The 16,344-nt window shown below is 37.6% G+C and overlaps 1 protein-coding gene across 4 annotated transcripts in view; it reads right to left on the bottom strand.

Annotated features, from left to right (window-relative positions):
• The window catches only part of CFAP43 (cilia and flagella associated protein 43), a 49,297-nt gene that overhangs the window by 3,473 nt on the left and 29,480 nt on the right, over positions 1 to 16,344 (bottom strand). For all 4 annotated transcript variants that reach the window (XM_072871365.1, XM_072871362.1, XM_072871363.1 and 1 more), the window contains 17 exons: positions 15,205 to 15,282; positions 13,688 to 13,813; positions 13,136 to 13,240; positions 12,287 to 12,403; positions 11,279 to 11,488; positions 9,750 to 9,956; positions 8,878 to 8,967; positions 8,036 to 8,113; positions 7,096 to 7,221; positions 6,446 to 6,565; positions 6,256 to 6,363; positions 4,572 to 4,658; positions 4,187 to 4,275; positions 3,583 to 3,790; positions 2,693 to 2,805; positions 1,737 to 1,893; positions 724 to 888 (listed from right to left, as the gene is read on the bottom strand). In XM_072871365.1, coding sequence (XP_072727466.1) covers positions 724 to 888; positions 1,737 to 1,893; positions 2,693 to 2,805; positions 3,583 to 3,790; positions 4,187 to 4,275; positions 4,572 to 4,658; positions 6,256 to 6,363; positions 6,446 to 6,565; positions 7,096 to 7,221; positions 8,036 to 8,113; positions 8,878 to 8,967; positions 9,750 to 9,956; positions 11,279 to 11,488; positions 12,287 to 12,403; positions 13,136 to 13,240; positions 13,688 to 13,813; positions 15,205 to 15,282 — 2,184 coding nt within the window. The remainder of the gene's footprint in view (positions 1 to 723; positions 889 to 1,736; positions 1,894 to 2,692; positions 2,806 to 3,582; positions 3,791 to 4,186; positions 4,276 to 4,571; positions 4,659 to 6,255; positions 6,364 to 6,445; positions 6,566 to 7,095; positions 7,222 to 8,035; positions 8,114 to 8,877; positions 8,968 to 9,749; positions 9,957 to 11,278; positions 11,489 to 12,286; positions 12,404 to 13,135; positions 13,241 to 13,687; positions 13,814 to 15,204; positions 15,283 to 16,344) is intronic.

Genomic DNA, 16,344 nt, shown 5'->3' on the forward strand with positions numbered 1-16,344 from the left:
CCCTTACTCCAAAGCTTTATGCCCTCCACCTCATCGTCACAAAACCATCAGCTTTCCCTGCAGTCCTCTACATACTGCAATACCCTCAGGCTTCCCCTACAACCTCTCTTCTTCCTTCTTTCTTCTCCCACTGGTATCCTTGGCTCTCTCTCACAACCTTTACCTATGTTTTCTGGCCTGCCAGCTGGGCTTGTTCAAAGCTATGTGGGTGCTGACTTGCTGGCCAGCTGCTGCCTCTTGCCTGCCAGGCATGGCAAACAATTCCCTGTCGTTCTGCTGCTGGGCCAACAAATGGCAGTGAGTGGGACTCAGTGAGGCTCCTGTAGGAATGCTCAATCTTCATATACTGAGCAAAAGTTATGGTGTTTCTGTGAGATACCTGATGGGGGCACATCCGACCTTTCACTTAAAAGGAAGTTATGGTGCTTGATTTAAAAGATCTCTTCCTTGTGGCTGCAAAATCCTGATTCCTTACTCTCGGTGCCAATTTTGAAACACTAAGAGTTAGGGCTACTTTTGCCTTTGTTTACACTTGAACATCCGAAAGAACTTCATCACTGATAAATCTCAAGAGTAAAACTTCCCTTTGAAAGCTGAATTGTTGACCTACTAGGCATCAGGTTTCTCCGTAGTAGTAAGAGACTTAAGAGGTATAAATGATCTTACAGGTATAGGCAGCAAAATTTTCTGCGGTCAAAATTTAAATTAGAGAAAGTAACTCACTAGCTGGCGATCTTTTGAAATAGGTAGTGTTACAATATCCCGAGCCTTCTGTTTCAGATCTTCTATCTGCATTCTCATTTTCTTGTGTTCCCATTCCAGCTGAAATATCCCTTTAGAGAATTCTTTACATTCCACCATGCTAGCAATTTTTTTTTCTCCTTGAGCCTGAAAAAACAGATTAATCTTAATTAACACACTTTACAGATTATGGAATAATTATTTGCAACAAGATGGGCAAGCTTTCAAAGTTATAATTTTAGTAAGGAAAACATGCTATACTACAGTCTCTGTCCAGACTTTGCTCCAAATGGTTATCTTTTGTGGAATTCTGTTCCCTTTTATGCTCTGTGCCACAGCCCTGGATCATAGAAAGAGATGAAGGGAATTACAACTAACCTCTCTCTCCATCTTTCTATCTTTTATAAGAATGCAAAGGCATTTTAACTCTACAAAATACAAACTTGCTCTGTATAAGGTATTCTGCAGTTGTTACTGAAGGCTTTGTGCAGTAGCAGTAACAAGCAATTTTTGTACAGCTAGAATGCCTAAAAAAAGAATGTTTAATGAGAGTATAAAAAACTGGATTAAGTATGATCACCAATTTCACCTTACATAAAAAGTGTATTAATTTTTTAAATCCTAACGTAAGCTACTGTTCAAATGCTTCTTAACATGACTATAAGTTTGCCTTGAGGGAATTTTCGGGCTGGTGCCCAGGATATTAGCATTTTCTATTTACAGAGTGTGTGTAAGTGATGGTGTGTCTAAAAACTGTTGCCATTTCATTGATCTGAATTGTATTGATCAAACATCAAGAAAGCAGTCTGTATTGCAATCCTTACATCATGATAAGAGACATTACAGAATTCTTAATAGCCTCTAGATTACAATGGAGCCTACTGGTGTGTAGTAATGAATAGAAACTAGATGTCAAACTGGAGAAAAAGCAGAGCCCCTGAAGGACAATACATTTGTTTAAAAAGGTTACATTTCCTTCAGATAATGTAAATTACCATGATAGAGCAATTCAGTTCTTCAATAACACTCTTATTAATGAGAATGGCATCAGTGTAGTCTGGGATCTCAGTACTTTCCAATTCCACTTGTCCTTGTTTTAGCAAAAACTGGACAGTCAAATTCAACTGAAGTTTCATCTTCTCCTCCTGCAGCCTAAAATGGCAGAAAACAAAACCAATGTTTAGTGATTTCAACAGGATTATATAAATCGTCCCATGATTCTCAAAATGTTTATATTTATTACTGGTAAGTGTAGGGATTACTCTTTGACAGCCTGTCTTCTATTTGGTCTCAAAGTGACAACAGAATTTGCAACTTATTTCCATACATGAAGTTTTCAACCACTGGATTCAGTTTAACATACTCTAGCAGATGTTCTGAGAGAAAGTGTTCTTACTGAACAGAAATCTTAACAACAGTTGAAAAGGAAATGGAGGAGACTCCCAGCCAGCACCCGTTTTCTTGTATAATTTATCCTGGGGTTTGTTCCTAAATGACAATGAATGTGAAAATTATGTCATGTACATGAAAAAATGAAATATTGCAGGTCCAAGCAGCTCAGTGAAATCAGGTGTCACGTGACTGAGCAGCATATTGCAATTAGGAGCGATCACTGTATCTTAGCCCTACATGAGCAAAATTTAAGTGTGCTAGCTAGCACAAATACGGCCTTGAAGGCTTTGGGGGATTCACTGTATGATGTAGCTTTTGGGGCAGTCAGTTTGCATTGAAGACCATGCTGCCATCCTTACTGGTGTTGTTACTTAAGATGGTAGATTAAGACTGGTTTGGCCTGCTCACATATGCTACAATAACACCTAATTTATCTTAGAGGAATCCTAGACAAAAGAGTGTTGGATAACACAGCTGTGTAATTCTGTATGTAACTTTTGGTTCTGTGTTGGTGGAGTATTAAAATGTAGCTGAACATAGGAAAAAGAAACAAAATTACCAAGTGAGTTCTTGGAAAATGTCTTCTATTTCTGACTCAATCTTCTCATTGTCATCCATTCTTCTCTGGAGAAAGGCCTGCATCTCTGCCAGTGTTAGGGCTTTCCATTTCACCTAAGCGAGCAATATCATGACATTCTGAACACTTTAAACTTTGTCAGTATGTCAGGGCAAGCCTCTTCAAGGACAGAGAAGACAAGTTCTTAAGAAGACATATGTATGTATAAATATGCATCCTGGTATTTTGAGAACCCCAGTAGAGCACATGAGACATAGAGGTTACAATCCTTACAATCTGCTCAGAAAATAATTTATTCATTTATGCATAGTTTATTCACATGAAGGGAAATCACATTTCCTTCTCTCTTGGTCAAAGGTCTTGTATCTCTGTCTCTGGATAATTCAGATTTACACCTTCATGCTTTTAAACTGAACAAACAGCTTGCTAGAACGTTCCAGCAACACCCTTTGTTAAGAATTGCTCTTGGTGTTCTAGAAAAATATGGGAATGCATTGGTGCAAATGTAGAATGCTAATAGGAGGGAACAACTCCAACAGATGATGGAAATCAAATACCTTAATAGTTTCTTGGTATGGATTGAGAAAAGGAAAATTATCTTCTTTTTTAATGAAACCATATCAAGGTCACAATCATTCTGATCAAATCCACCCACATTAATATGCTAATTTTTCCTCTGAAGGAGAACTAGAACTGGTTTCCCTTGATGACATTTCTATTACTCTGAATTGAACATCGCCAGAAGTAACCTTCAAACTCAAATGCAGCTTATGTATGCTGCATTGTCATTTGACCTCACACTTGAACTCCCCAGAAGTTTAAGACCTGAAGATATCAAGAAGTATACTGGCAAAATAAAGAATTTTACATACCAGCTCCTCACTCTCCAGTTTATTTCGCCTAGCTCGACAAAAATGTTCCCATATAGACGGGTCTAAGCCATTAGGCATGTGCTCAGGACTATCCAGTTCATCCATGGCTTTCATTAAAAGGGCAAGTGCATCTTTGTAATCTTCAGCTGAGCCTGAACAATCCCCATACGGGTTAGCGGTGTCAAGGAGCATTTCTGTCACTGGAGTCCTAGTGCACATACACAGTACACACAGTATTTACTTTTTATTTTCTCTTGCATAAAAGAAGCTGACAAACAACTAAGAACATTTCACACTCTCAATCTCTTGCAAAGAGCAAATAAGTAAGACTGCATCTTACAGAAAATAAGAATATATGTTTTTGAGAATTGATGATTATTTAGATTGCATTTAAAATAGATTGTGTGGGGTGAATAAGGAAACGTAAGTACTCAAAATAGCAATCCTTAGTATGATAGGAAATCAACCATTGTTAACTATCCAATAAAAAGCAGGCAGTCTACTGATTATCAAAATAATTTAGACTACTGAAATAAATAGCATTCTCATTCTTGACACACAAGAAATATTAGTATTTAAACAGATGGAATCGGGGGGATCTTACTTTGGTCGATGTTTATAAAGTTGGAAAAGTTCATCAAGGAGACTGGCAGGTATGTCAGCAAACTCCTTTGTAAAACCACATTCCAGATTCTAGGAGGAAACCAGAAAGCTTCCTTGTTACCACAATGTTGTTTTTAAAAAAGGCATCAACCTGCCCATATCTTAGAAATACGGAATATGGTGCTCTTCCAAGCGCTCCCAAGCATCACGGGAATCTGGACTATTTAATAAATTATTCTATGCACATACTCTTTACTGCTTAATTTCAATGATCAGCAAGTTGACCAGAATTCATCCCATGCTTACAGAGAAGTATGTTCTTATTATTAAGACACAGCATTGACTTCTTAATTTCTGAATCTCCTTGTGTTTGTTGAGAGTCTCACCTTCTCTTCAGCTATTGCATTTTCATAGGTGTCTATGTAAGCTTCAATTTTATTTTTTGTAGTCTGGATTGTTCTTGCAGTCTTGACCTACAGCAAAAACAAAAGATTTCAGGAATGAAACTCAGCTAGCAGAAGCACTGAATGGCCTTTCATATACACTGATGAAGCTGATACTTTCTTATTTCTAGAGAAAACCATGTGAGCTATTTTTACTAACAGTATAATGCCTTCTTCAGGGGGTTACTTGTAGATACTGCTAAAAGGTGAGAAGGTGCGAAATTAAATTAGTCCACTGCTTAAGAAAGTAAGAAATCTGTCTAAGAAATATCTTATACAAATGCTTACAAGTCTTCTGTTTAAACTTTGAATGTAAGGACCTATGTTGATACTTGTTTTCACTTGCATAGAGATTTCCTTTTCCTTTCATGTCATCACAGGTAAGACCAGTTGAAAATTCTCAAATGCTGTTCAAGACCAGTCAAAAATTCTCAAATGCTGTTCAGTGGAGGGTTCTTCATTTTAGAATGCAGTTTCCCTGTTGTCATTACATAGTTCTGCTATGTGTGAGGATACTAAGCTCATCTGTTTTATCGAGGCTGTTAAATGCTTATACTCTGCTGGGGAGACCGTTTTGTCATATTTGGCAGTTTGCGTGGACCAAAAGATATACCAATGGAAACATTTAGAAAACTAAAAAAAAAGATGTATTTTGAAAAATGTAAGCTGGTATACACTTGGCCTCAGATAATTTAAAACTAGTTCAGCCTATTCAGTGGTAGGGGCTAGATGCCTACTTTAGAACCTCTCCCTGTAGCTCACATACAAATGGCTGCTTGCAGCTCCAAACACAGAGGTCTGTACAGGTCGAGTAGGAGATCTGACATGCGGAGGCATGAATATATTCTCTGTGGACTCGGGAACAGCTCCACGAAGACAAAGTGGGCAAATGGGATAGTTGTCCCAAGAGCCAGAACCAACCTGCAGACTACCACCACTTAGATCACCTGAGTCACACAGGTATTGGCAGCACACAGGAATCAGAACTGTCACTCAAAATTATTACTGTGGGCAGTAAGCACTTGTATTGAAATCCAGATCTACTACTTATGCTCTCCAGTCTTTTGTTGACTTGTATATGGTTTGATAGGGATGGGTAAACTCTTCAGGAGATTAAATTGGTCGATAAGACTATAAACACTTTGTACTCCGTGGTATTTTCTGCTTCCATGGTCAGATACTCACACACCACATCTGTCTATGCTTTCAACTGGCAAACACAAGTCAGCGTGGCCCTAGCCTACATTAGACACCTCACTGAAAAATGTGATAGCATTACACACTCTTTTGTGCATCTTTCTGTCATAAAAGCATCATAATTGGTCCTTCCAGCTTGATACTGGATACTAAAAAATATTATATATAGCAAACAAATAGCAGCATGCCCTTCTGAATGTACGGAGTTTTACTAAAGAACTCCAGATGAATGAAGATGAGTATCCATTCAAAAACATACGTATTTATAATGTATGTCACCTGTACAAGTTGAAAAAAAAATCAGTGACCCTGTAGATTGTCAGAAAATCATTTATGGCAAAATTTTTATTTGGAAAGAGCAGTCTTCAAGAGAAACTGTATTGTAAATATTACACTTTTCCTAAGAACAGCATTCCAAATGATAACTTACTTTTTCTTTCTCCTTTTTCATAAGGAAATTATGAAGTCCAGCTTCTCTAGTGTCCAACTCTTCATTCAACAGTAAAGCATAAACAAGATTGACTATTTTGAGTTCTTCCTGTGAAAAGATCGTAATAAAAAAATGTTAACATTCCTGCTGAACAGAGGCAGAGATGAAAAATTAATGTTCTCTGCGATACCTGATAGATGACCATTTCTAATTTCACTTTCCTTTCAGAGAGTTTGCATACAGTCTCATCAAAATTTTGTGTTGTTTCCTGGATGGAAGTTTCAAGTTTCTTCATTTCATTTTCCAGTGCCTGGGGAAGGGAAGGACAAGAGCAGTGATATTACATCTGGAGGAACAAAGAATCTCTCATATAGTATATCAGATGCTGCAGAATGCACAATATGGAACTGTATTCTTCAGCCAAAAGGTCCCAGAAATTACTTGGTTGGAAGGAGAGTGCTGCCAGGCTACCAAGTTATGTTGTCCAAATACTACTTTGAAGGATAAATATAATTGTATTATTTGTGTATGGCATCAGCAACTCTGGGAATGGAAACTAAAAAAAAACATTTTAGGAATACTGGTACATTTGTGAAGGAAAGTTACCTCTTGTCAGATATCACAAGTTTTGGCACGTATTAATTGCTATAAGTAGAGATTGCCTTATTTTACTGTCTAAGCTAGGACTTATTTAATATGCCACATGATCTTTGTTCTTCATTTGTTCTTCATTTATTCTATTTATTAGTATTCATTTTTAGAAGTAGCTCCTGATAAAGATCAGAAGCTTTGGTCATGAGCACTGTGAACAAACCCACTCCTTTTCTCATTTTAATTTACCCTTCTATACTTTTCTTTTTCTTCATTCAGCTCCTTGACTTTTTTCTCATGTTCTCTAAATATTTTCTTTTCTTCATCATTCCAAACATGCTCAGGCTTGGATATAAAAGGAGGTGGAGGAATATCCTGGAAGTATTAAAGACAAATATGCTTCAAAAGCAATATTAAGTCTCCATCAGCACACTAAAAAACTATAGTACACATCAAATTTAATGAAAGGTATTTCTTAGTGGTAAGTAAGGTACAAGCCTTAAGTTTAAGTAACATATATATTCTGTTTCTCTGGTCTATTTCTTGCACTAGTAGTTTTGCTGTATGGATATTGTGCTATTGTCTCGCACTTGCTTACAGGAATTCACTAATGGATCTTGTAAACTACAAGTATTTTGTACTCAAACATACTACTGTTGGTACAAGATATACCACATTTTCTGTTTCAGAACCCCAAATCTAACTCCATGCTAATGTATACTTGTAAGTGGAGTCCTAATTTTCCAAAACAGATCAATTCCAGGGAGAGCGCTTGGGTCTGCCCTATCATTTTTCTGTCACACTCCTTCACATTCTTTCCTTCCTCTATTACTGTACTATCTATATTTGCTGAGTTAAATGGAACACTATTTTTCTGTAAGATCACAGTCATGGATAATGGACCCTTCCCCCAGCAATACAGTTGTTGCAATGGTAATACTAGATCATGTTCCTATAGTATTCCACCGTGATAGGGACAGGTGTTGATGGGTAAATCATATGCAGGCACTCTTGTGGTCTCTTTTAAGTCCAGTGTATGGTCTCTTATGGAATCTATCTAGGCATAATGCAATTCTACAATTCTCTGACTTTCTTCTATCACTTAGGTTGGAAATATTTGCTAGTTGAATTTCACATTTCCTTAAAAGCCCACAAGCTACCTAAATGATATGGCAGAAACGCAGCTCACCATTTTCAAGACGTCTTCCTTTTTGACTTCTAGCACTCCACCCATCATGTCATTAAGAGCACGCAGTCTTTCATTGTCCTGGGAACAACCACAAAAAATATTTTGGGGTACAAAAGGAAGTGTAGTAATTGGAAGTTTTGGGAACGACAATAGGGTAGTTCACCTCTAGATCACCCGTATGATTATACTGTGTGTCACTAGTAGATTAACGCTCTTCGGTGGTGTGTGTGAAATATGCTAAAAGTCTCAGAGTTTTTTCTGGTGGACAGATATTCGTATACCAAATAACTTACTAGAACTGCCATTCTGGCAGTTTTGGAAAGAGTACATCAGCATAGACTACTCCCAGCCAGTTGGCAAGCTAGGATGAAGGAAGTTGTTGTGTCACTGTCTTATTGTGCATCTCTTTTGGGGCCAGAACCATCTTAGGCTTTTCACAGATGCATTTTAAAGCCGGAGGAAAGCATTAGGATCTTCTAGTCTGATCCCTGAAGAACAAAGGTCGCTCAGTCAATAAACATATCAAGCACAAAGCTCTTGATTGAGCAGTAGCATGCATTTAGAAATTTATCTAGTCTCCAGTCATCTGATACAGTATTTTTAATTGCCACTAAGCACATTTTTAAAGATTGTGAGCCTAACACTAAATCTTTTCTTCCCCCAGTTGGTCTATGTAGTTCTGATTGTAAATGATAATAAGAGGGAAGAGGCACACATCATCATTACCTACCATTTTAAATTTATTCTCCCATACTACATGACTGGAATATTCTAGTGCAGCATTAACTAAGCCGAATGTGAGAAAAAGGGCTATTCAGTAAAAAGGATACTACTTTAAGTACCATAGCAGCAAGGTGTCTTTCCATTTCGAGCTTAGCCAGCATTTCTGCTTTCTCTCTCTCTTGTTCATTCAAGTATTTTTCAACTTTAATCTGAAGGAAGAAAATGAGATTCATATCAGGGTTCTTTTCTCCAAACATGATCACATGCAGACTAAGAACATTTGGAAAGATGGTGTAATACTAATTCTTAATGCTTTTTGTATCTCTGCTCTATGATAATATTCCTCAAGAAGAAAACTGTTCTTTTGAACAGCTCCAAAAGCTATATTTAAAAATGCTAAAATACAAACTACCATCATTTTTGTTGATATTAGTTGTGTTTTGTGCATACCTTTTCTGACAGTGGAATAACATGGACTGGTGGGAGAGCAGAGAGAAGCAGGGAAAGACTGACCAAAAGAGCAGATGAGATCAGTGGAATATATTGTATAAGAAATATGGTGTTTCTTTATAAATTATCAATTTAATTCATAAGTACAGTACTAAGTATGCTTTAGTACCTAGATACTTAGTTTGAAACTACTTAGTTTCAAAATGGTGCTCAGAGAAAACAGAGAAACCCTTATCTATGGAAGTAATCCCTGAAAGCCTGGTTTGAATCTCATAGTCAGGAACATGGGGAATTTATGGGCAATTAAAAAACTTTTAACACCAATAAATTAAGATTGTATACATTTTATTCATTTCAGACTGACTTATTAAAAGCTTTCTCCCTAAAAAGGGAAGGGAAGCAAAAGAGTCAAAAAGATGATTTTAAGTACACAGACACATCTGTTTTAAGGCTTTTCAGTACAGAAACAATGTCTGCAAATGAGAAGAATTAGAGAACTGTATTTGAGTGGGTGAAAGAGAAAGATTTATTTTTCAGAGACCTCTGAATCCTGAACAGTGAGCGCTCGCTCTGGTATCTCATCATCTGTAAGAGCGGGCTCCCACACTTCCACTTGGAGGTCAAGTTGTGCCAAGATTTCTCGGATCCTCAGGTTTCTTTCTTTCACTCGAGCTATCTCCTGCTCCTTTTGTCGTGCAACTATGTCAAATTCCTTATTAAAAGCAGTTTTCACTTTGTAAATGATGTCCTGAAATACCAAAAAAGGAAACAGCAATACTGCACAGGTCATATCCATCCATGATTATGCACCACTCCTCAAGCCATCAGAATCGTAAATGTGTGTATTTGTGCGTGACAGGGAGATAAACTGGTAAAGCCCTTCTGTGAAAATCATAGGGGCTGAGTTCAAGCTTAGTTTAATGGAGGTGGGAAAATTATCTGTTTTTTCTTTTTTTTTTTTCTAGAAATTTTTATTCCTTTTCTTCTACAGATATTCCATTTGACAAAGATTCTGAAAGAAACATACTGCTGCAAAAACTAGATTAAAAAATTAGGCTGCCTTCTATTTGCTGTTTTTTGCACTCTTCAGCTGAAAGAAGAAGGGGCTTCAAAGAAAAAAAACATGTGACCTGTAAATCTAGATTGTAAATCACAGGTGCAGGGAGGCAGAGTTAAGGACATACTTTCCTGATTTTTAAGTGATGCAACCTGCAGTTTCAATATGCTTTCATGTGATTTTCTGTCTGACCTATGTAAGCAAAATGTGCCCATTAAATAAACAAACTTTGGAAACTAATTTTTTTTAAAACACCTGAGACCTTATAATGATTTTAAAAAGCATATATTCTTAGTGGATAAATTCTTCCTTTAGCTTAAATAATTGATCTCAACAAAGAAACTGCGTCCGTGATTATTTCATTGATTTCTAATATAATATAAGTTAGGATGTAATAAGGCAGGATGGCAGATAAGCTACAATGTTGCTGGGAGAAAAAAGGCTGTGCTCAATGTCTAGTCAGCCATCTAGCTCTCAGCAAGCTCGCTGCGTTGGCCAAGAACACTGAAGATATATCTACACTTACATAGATAATGTGAGTCTTTAAAGCCATACAGTAGAAAGATCTTATTACATCCAAGCTTACATCTAAAAGTGCTCTTTGTGTTTCTTCCCCATCTACTTTAAACACTAGTGTATCTACTAGATTTTATGTATTACAATGCATAATCATTGAGCTCTGCTACCATTTACAGCCTTGAAGAGCTCTGAGGAGGCAATGCTTTATAGTAGTTTAACCACTTCTACCCTTGTGGATCATCTTCATAAGAAGCCTCTTCTGTAGCATGTTTACTACTTAATAAACTGGCCAGGTAATGAGCTGGCAAATCCACATGGTGCTCTCTACTGCACTATGTGCATTTATCAGCTTTCAACTCAGTAAGTCAGAGACCTGTGCAACTCTCCATTGTATAGTGTCAGTATGCCCAAAATCTAACAGTGGCTGTGACTGCTGTGAGAACCAACAGATATGACAGCATCACTGCAGTAATACAAATTTAAGAAGACATCACCTTCAATAATACTATCTGATTGACTTTCTGCTCCCTAGTCTGCAAGTCCCACTGGTGGTATAGGATAGATGTGTCTCCACCATACTGAGAGCTCAGACTTCCAATCAGGCAGTAAGATGCGCTATCATCAGCCATTACTTCTTCTGCCTTCTCTCCTTCTTCCTTCGATAATACAGTCTCAGACTCAATCTCAAGATTTTTCTTCTGAACCTGAATATCACAAACATGATAACTGTGTTAATTTTGTACACAATCCAGTGGCATGTGTATGAAAAAATTCTAGAGGTTATATTCCACAGTTAAGCTCAGTGATCAAAATCATACAAGTTGCAATTATCATATCTGGAACATTTGGTCCATTTGTAGGTTCCCCAGTATAAGAAAGACATGGGCACACTGGAGCAAGTCCAGTGACAGGCCACTAATACAAGTAAGGGTTTGAAGCATCTAACATGCAAGGACAGGCTGAGAGAGCTGGGATTGTTTAGCCTCATGGAGAAGGCTTGGGGTGGGGAATCTTAAAAACCTGATGGTGGGGAGTAAGGACAACAGAGCCAGACTCTTCTCAGTGGTGGTCTGACAGATTGAGAGGAAATGGGTATACATCAAAATACAGGACATCCAACTTAAACATAATAAAACACTTTTCCTGTGATGGTTGTCAAACAAGGGAGGAGGTAGCCCACAGAGGTTATGGACTCTTCCATCCTTGGAGATATTCCAAACCTGACTGGACACAGCCCCGAGTAAATTGCTCTAGGAGGGTTGGACTAGATGACTTCCAAAGGGCTCTTCTAACCTCAGCTATTCTGTGAGTCTTTAATACTAATACATTTGTTCTGAGTAAAAACACATTTCATCTTTATTTATTTTTTAAAATGTTTTTGGACAATTTCTACAGCAAGGAAGTGGGCCTTAGAAATGTAACTATGTAAAGAAGGGTTAAGATGCCAACTCAGAATATCCTGATCTGAAGTGCCTTTACACAGTACTTCAAAGGGATTGTACCTTAAGATCAGCTGTCTCAATCTTCTTTAACCGGAGAACTTTCTCCAAAGTTTCCAGCTCTTCTTCACTGCGTTCCTTCAGTGGATAATTCTTCACTTCACAAGCCATATGGAAGCACTGTTCAAATTAAAAAAAAAAAAGAAAAGAAAGTAAAAAGTTATTCAGAATGCATCTATCAATTCATTTGTTCAATACCTGGATGCTAAACAGTTATAAAGACTTCTTAAAATCCGGAATAAAATTGAGGATCAATTAATACAGACAAGGTAGTAAAAATACAGGGGTAAGACAAGTTGAAATGCCTTTTTGGTAGTGAAAATGATTGGTTTAAAATTTGCTTTTTTCTTCCTTTTTTTTAAAATAATCTATATATATGGCCTCTTTATCCACAGAATTGAACCAGAACTAGATTTTTTGTAAAATGACTTGGTCTTTCACCACCCTTGAGATAATCCAGTATCAGTTTGACTAATCTCCCTCTGTTTAAAATAGGCAAAATCAGGGTTAAATTTTGCCTTTACGTTCTGTGTAGCAGAAGCATACTGACTGCACACAGAAAAATAATATTTACCTCTCCTTTTAGCAAAACTGCATAAAGATATTCTCTGAGATCAAGGAATTAAAGAGTTGCTTATTTGCTTATCAGCACTCTTACCCACCTTAGAAGGTAAAATCAGTCAGGCTCAGACAAAATTAACAGAATGAAAGATTTGCATGAGTCCTGGGAAGAAGTAAGTTTTTTCCCATACCATAAGCAAATCAGAAATGTGTTATACTTCTATTTATTTTGTCTGTACCTTAAGGAATCAATAAACTACTACAGAAAATGAATTAGAAAGCAGAGGTTACCTTAACTGCACGTCCTTTTACACACATAGCATCCCAGCATTCACGTTTGATGATATCCTGCAAATAGCAGTTGGCTAAATTCTCCATCTCAATCTCCTTCCTCACCTTTCAAGATACAGAAAAGAAAATAATAAGGTGTGGTGCAAAATAACAAGATATGGGCAATTTGTATTGAGTCTATTGAAAGAAACCTAACAGATGAAATGAATTACCAATATTTCATCATCTTAGACTATCGCAGCTATCTTCTCCCAAAACTATATTGCATACTACTGAAAGGCATCATTTTATATGTGAAGAAAAGCATTCTAGAACTTAAGCAAGGTGCCCAAGGCCACAGTGTCAGATTTATAGTTTCTGGCATAGATCATATTCCAACTGGCAATGTCTGCATCAGCACCTTCACCTGCTTCATAAAGTGACTTTAAACACTTTTAAGTTTTCCTGCTTCTCAGCAGTGAACAGCAACTTTGAGATCATCCTCTGTTCTTCAATCATTCTTTCTCCTTTTCACTGCTAGTTTTAAAATGTTCTCCCCCCATTCTATCATACCCTGGCCACTTCTCGTTCAGCCTTTGCTTGCGCTCTTTCCTGTTCTTCTATATCCAGGTTGAACTCCTGCTGCTCCAGTTTCTCAATGTCTGGCACCTGTTCATTTTCATGCATCATTTTCTGAATCTGTTGTGTTTAAAATAAGTATAAGGAATAAAAAGTAATTTGAATGTGAATAGAGGAAATGCTATTTTTAACACTATAGAACTTGATAACAGCGAAAATTATTTTAATTGCCTCCACTTTTAACCACTTCATGGTAATTGGTAGAATGTCCTGCCTGTAGCTAGTGACAGAAAGTACTATGTGAATATATTTAATCTTTCTCTTAAAGTTGATTTGGATGTTAAATGTGAAGTTGTGTAAACTTTCTAAGAACCTGTGGTACACAATTCTTTGTTCTCTGGTTCTGAGAACTTTATTAAGTTGTTATCACTTTATTAAGTTGTTACCTATCTCATGCAGTTCAACAAAGGGAACTGCAAATTCCTGCACCTAGTTCTGAGCACTTTATTAAGTTGGTATCACTTTATTGAGTTGTTATCTATCTCATAGAGTTCAACAAAGGGAAGTGCAAACTCCTGTACCTGGGTAGGAACAGCCTCATACACCAGGACATGCTGGGTGCTGAGCAACTGGAAAACAACTTTGCAGAAAAGTAGCTGGGGGTCCTGGGGGACACCAAGTTGAACACGAGCCAGCAATGTGCCCTTGCAGCAAAAAAGGCTAGCGGTATCCTGGGCTGTATTGAGACTGTTGCTAGCAGGTTGAGGGAGGTGAGAGACATGGACATACTGGAGAGTCCAGTGAAGGTGATTATGGGACTGGAGCATTTCTCATATGAGGAAAGGCTGAGAGAACGGGGACTGTTGAGCCTGAAAAAGAAATGGCTTAGGGGGAATCTCATCAATGTATATACCTGAATGGAGGGTGCTAAGAGGGTGGAGCCAGGCTTTTTTCAGTGGTGCCCAGTGACAGGACCAGAGGCAATGGGCACAAACTGAAACACAAGAGGTTCCGCCCAAACATCAGGAAACGCTTTTTTACTGTGAGGGTGACTGAGTACTGGAACAGGTTGCCCAGAGAGGTCATGTAGTCTCCATCCTTGGAGATAATCAAAATCTGTCTGGACATGGTCCTGGGCAGACTGCTCGAGGTGACCCTCTGCCTTATACTCTTGCAGATAGCAGTTTTTATGGAAGGAAACAGAAGGAAGAGGAGAGGACAGTAGTTTCTGTAATGGAAGGTTGTTAGGCAGAAACTGGCCTGCTGAGGGGATAGATTGCTCATGGTATAATGGTGGTACAAAAATATTTATTTGGAGCAAAGGAAACTGAGAACCAGACAGTTCCTGGCAGGTTCAGCATATAGTCCCTGAAGAAGCACATCTCTTTATTACCTGTCTGCTCAGAGTTTATGACAAAAATGTAACTGAGAGCTAGAGCTGATAGCCATAAAGGAAGTGTACTTGTAAACAAAACTAGTAAACTGAGCCATTACCCTTGTAAGAAACTCACAGTTTTATGCAGCTTTTTAATTCCCATTTGCAGCTCTTTCTTCTGGTTAGCAAACCTCTGAGTCTCTTCTCTAATGACCTGACATACAACAAATATATTGTTGAAAGACAAAAATACACAAGAAGAGAAAAAAAGATTGAAATAATCTAAAGTAACATTATCTGTACAGAAAACAAAACTCCAAAGGGATTAATAACTGAAACAGACATAATACTAATTCAATAGGATGATTCTTAGAATTGCTCAAGAGAAAAAAGATTGTACAACCAGGTCATGTTGTAAACTGGCTGTACAGCAATAGCACATAAAAGAAAGAAAATATTAAAGAAAGAAGTAATTACAAGTGCAATGATAACAGACACATTGAACTGAGTAAAGCCTGCTGCTAGAATTTAAGTGTTTTATATTCCTTAGATTTTTCATTGTCACTAAGCATTTCCAGTGGGATATTTAAAGACACAAGTAAAATAACATCTTTTACTCATTCTGGAAGCTGTTAAATTTTCTTTGCCCCTACAGCCTTGCGAATTAATCTGAGGGAAAATTTTGCAATTAGTCTGCACCTCTGGAATTTGCTTTCTAAAATAAGTTTACAACTTTAAGTAGGACGATGCCTATTGATTGAAAGGAAGGGGTGTATCATTCTGACATTGGATGGACTCCATCATCTAAAAGTCAGGTGCAAGTCTCTTAGGACATTAATGAGCAGCTTAAAACAACCTAGGACCACATTGCTGCCCTTCAACCTTTGCTTCTCATCACCTGTCCCTAGCTGATACTAGCAGTCAAGTAGTACTCGTGTATGCACAGACACATGGATTTGCCAAAAAAATCCCAATAGAGACACAAAAGCATGAGTGCCAGCATCAAAGCAGAAACAGGAATACCTGTCCGGGAGAGCGATGGAGAAGATGCCACTTTCAGTGGCACTATGTCTTGGATTGACTTGAGCCACTTGTGAAACTGTATCATAATTTGGAAAGTCACTCCTGAGATCACCCAGAAAGCAATGATATTTTGCTTTGTCCTATCATTGAACCTCAAAAGCTGGACAAATACACAGCTCTGGCTCATATCAGAAAGAACCTCCTAGCATCCATAAATTCATATTTCTGGGAAAAAAATAATCTATACTAACAC

Source organism: Ciconia boyciana, chromosome 8 (genome assembly GCF_034638445.1).
Source record: "Ciconia boyciana chromosome 8, ASM3463844v1, whole genome shotgun sequence".
NCBI lineage: Eukaryota > Metazoa > Chordata > Aves > Ciconiiformes > Ciconiidae > Ciconia > Ciconia boyciana.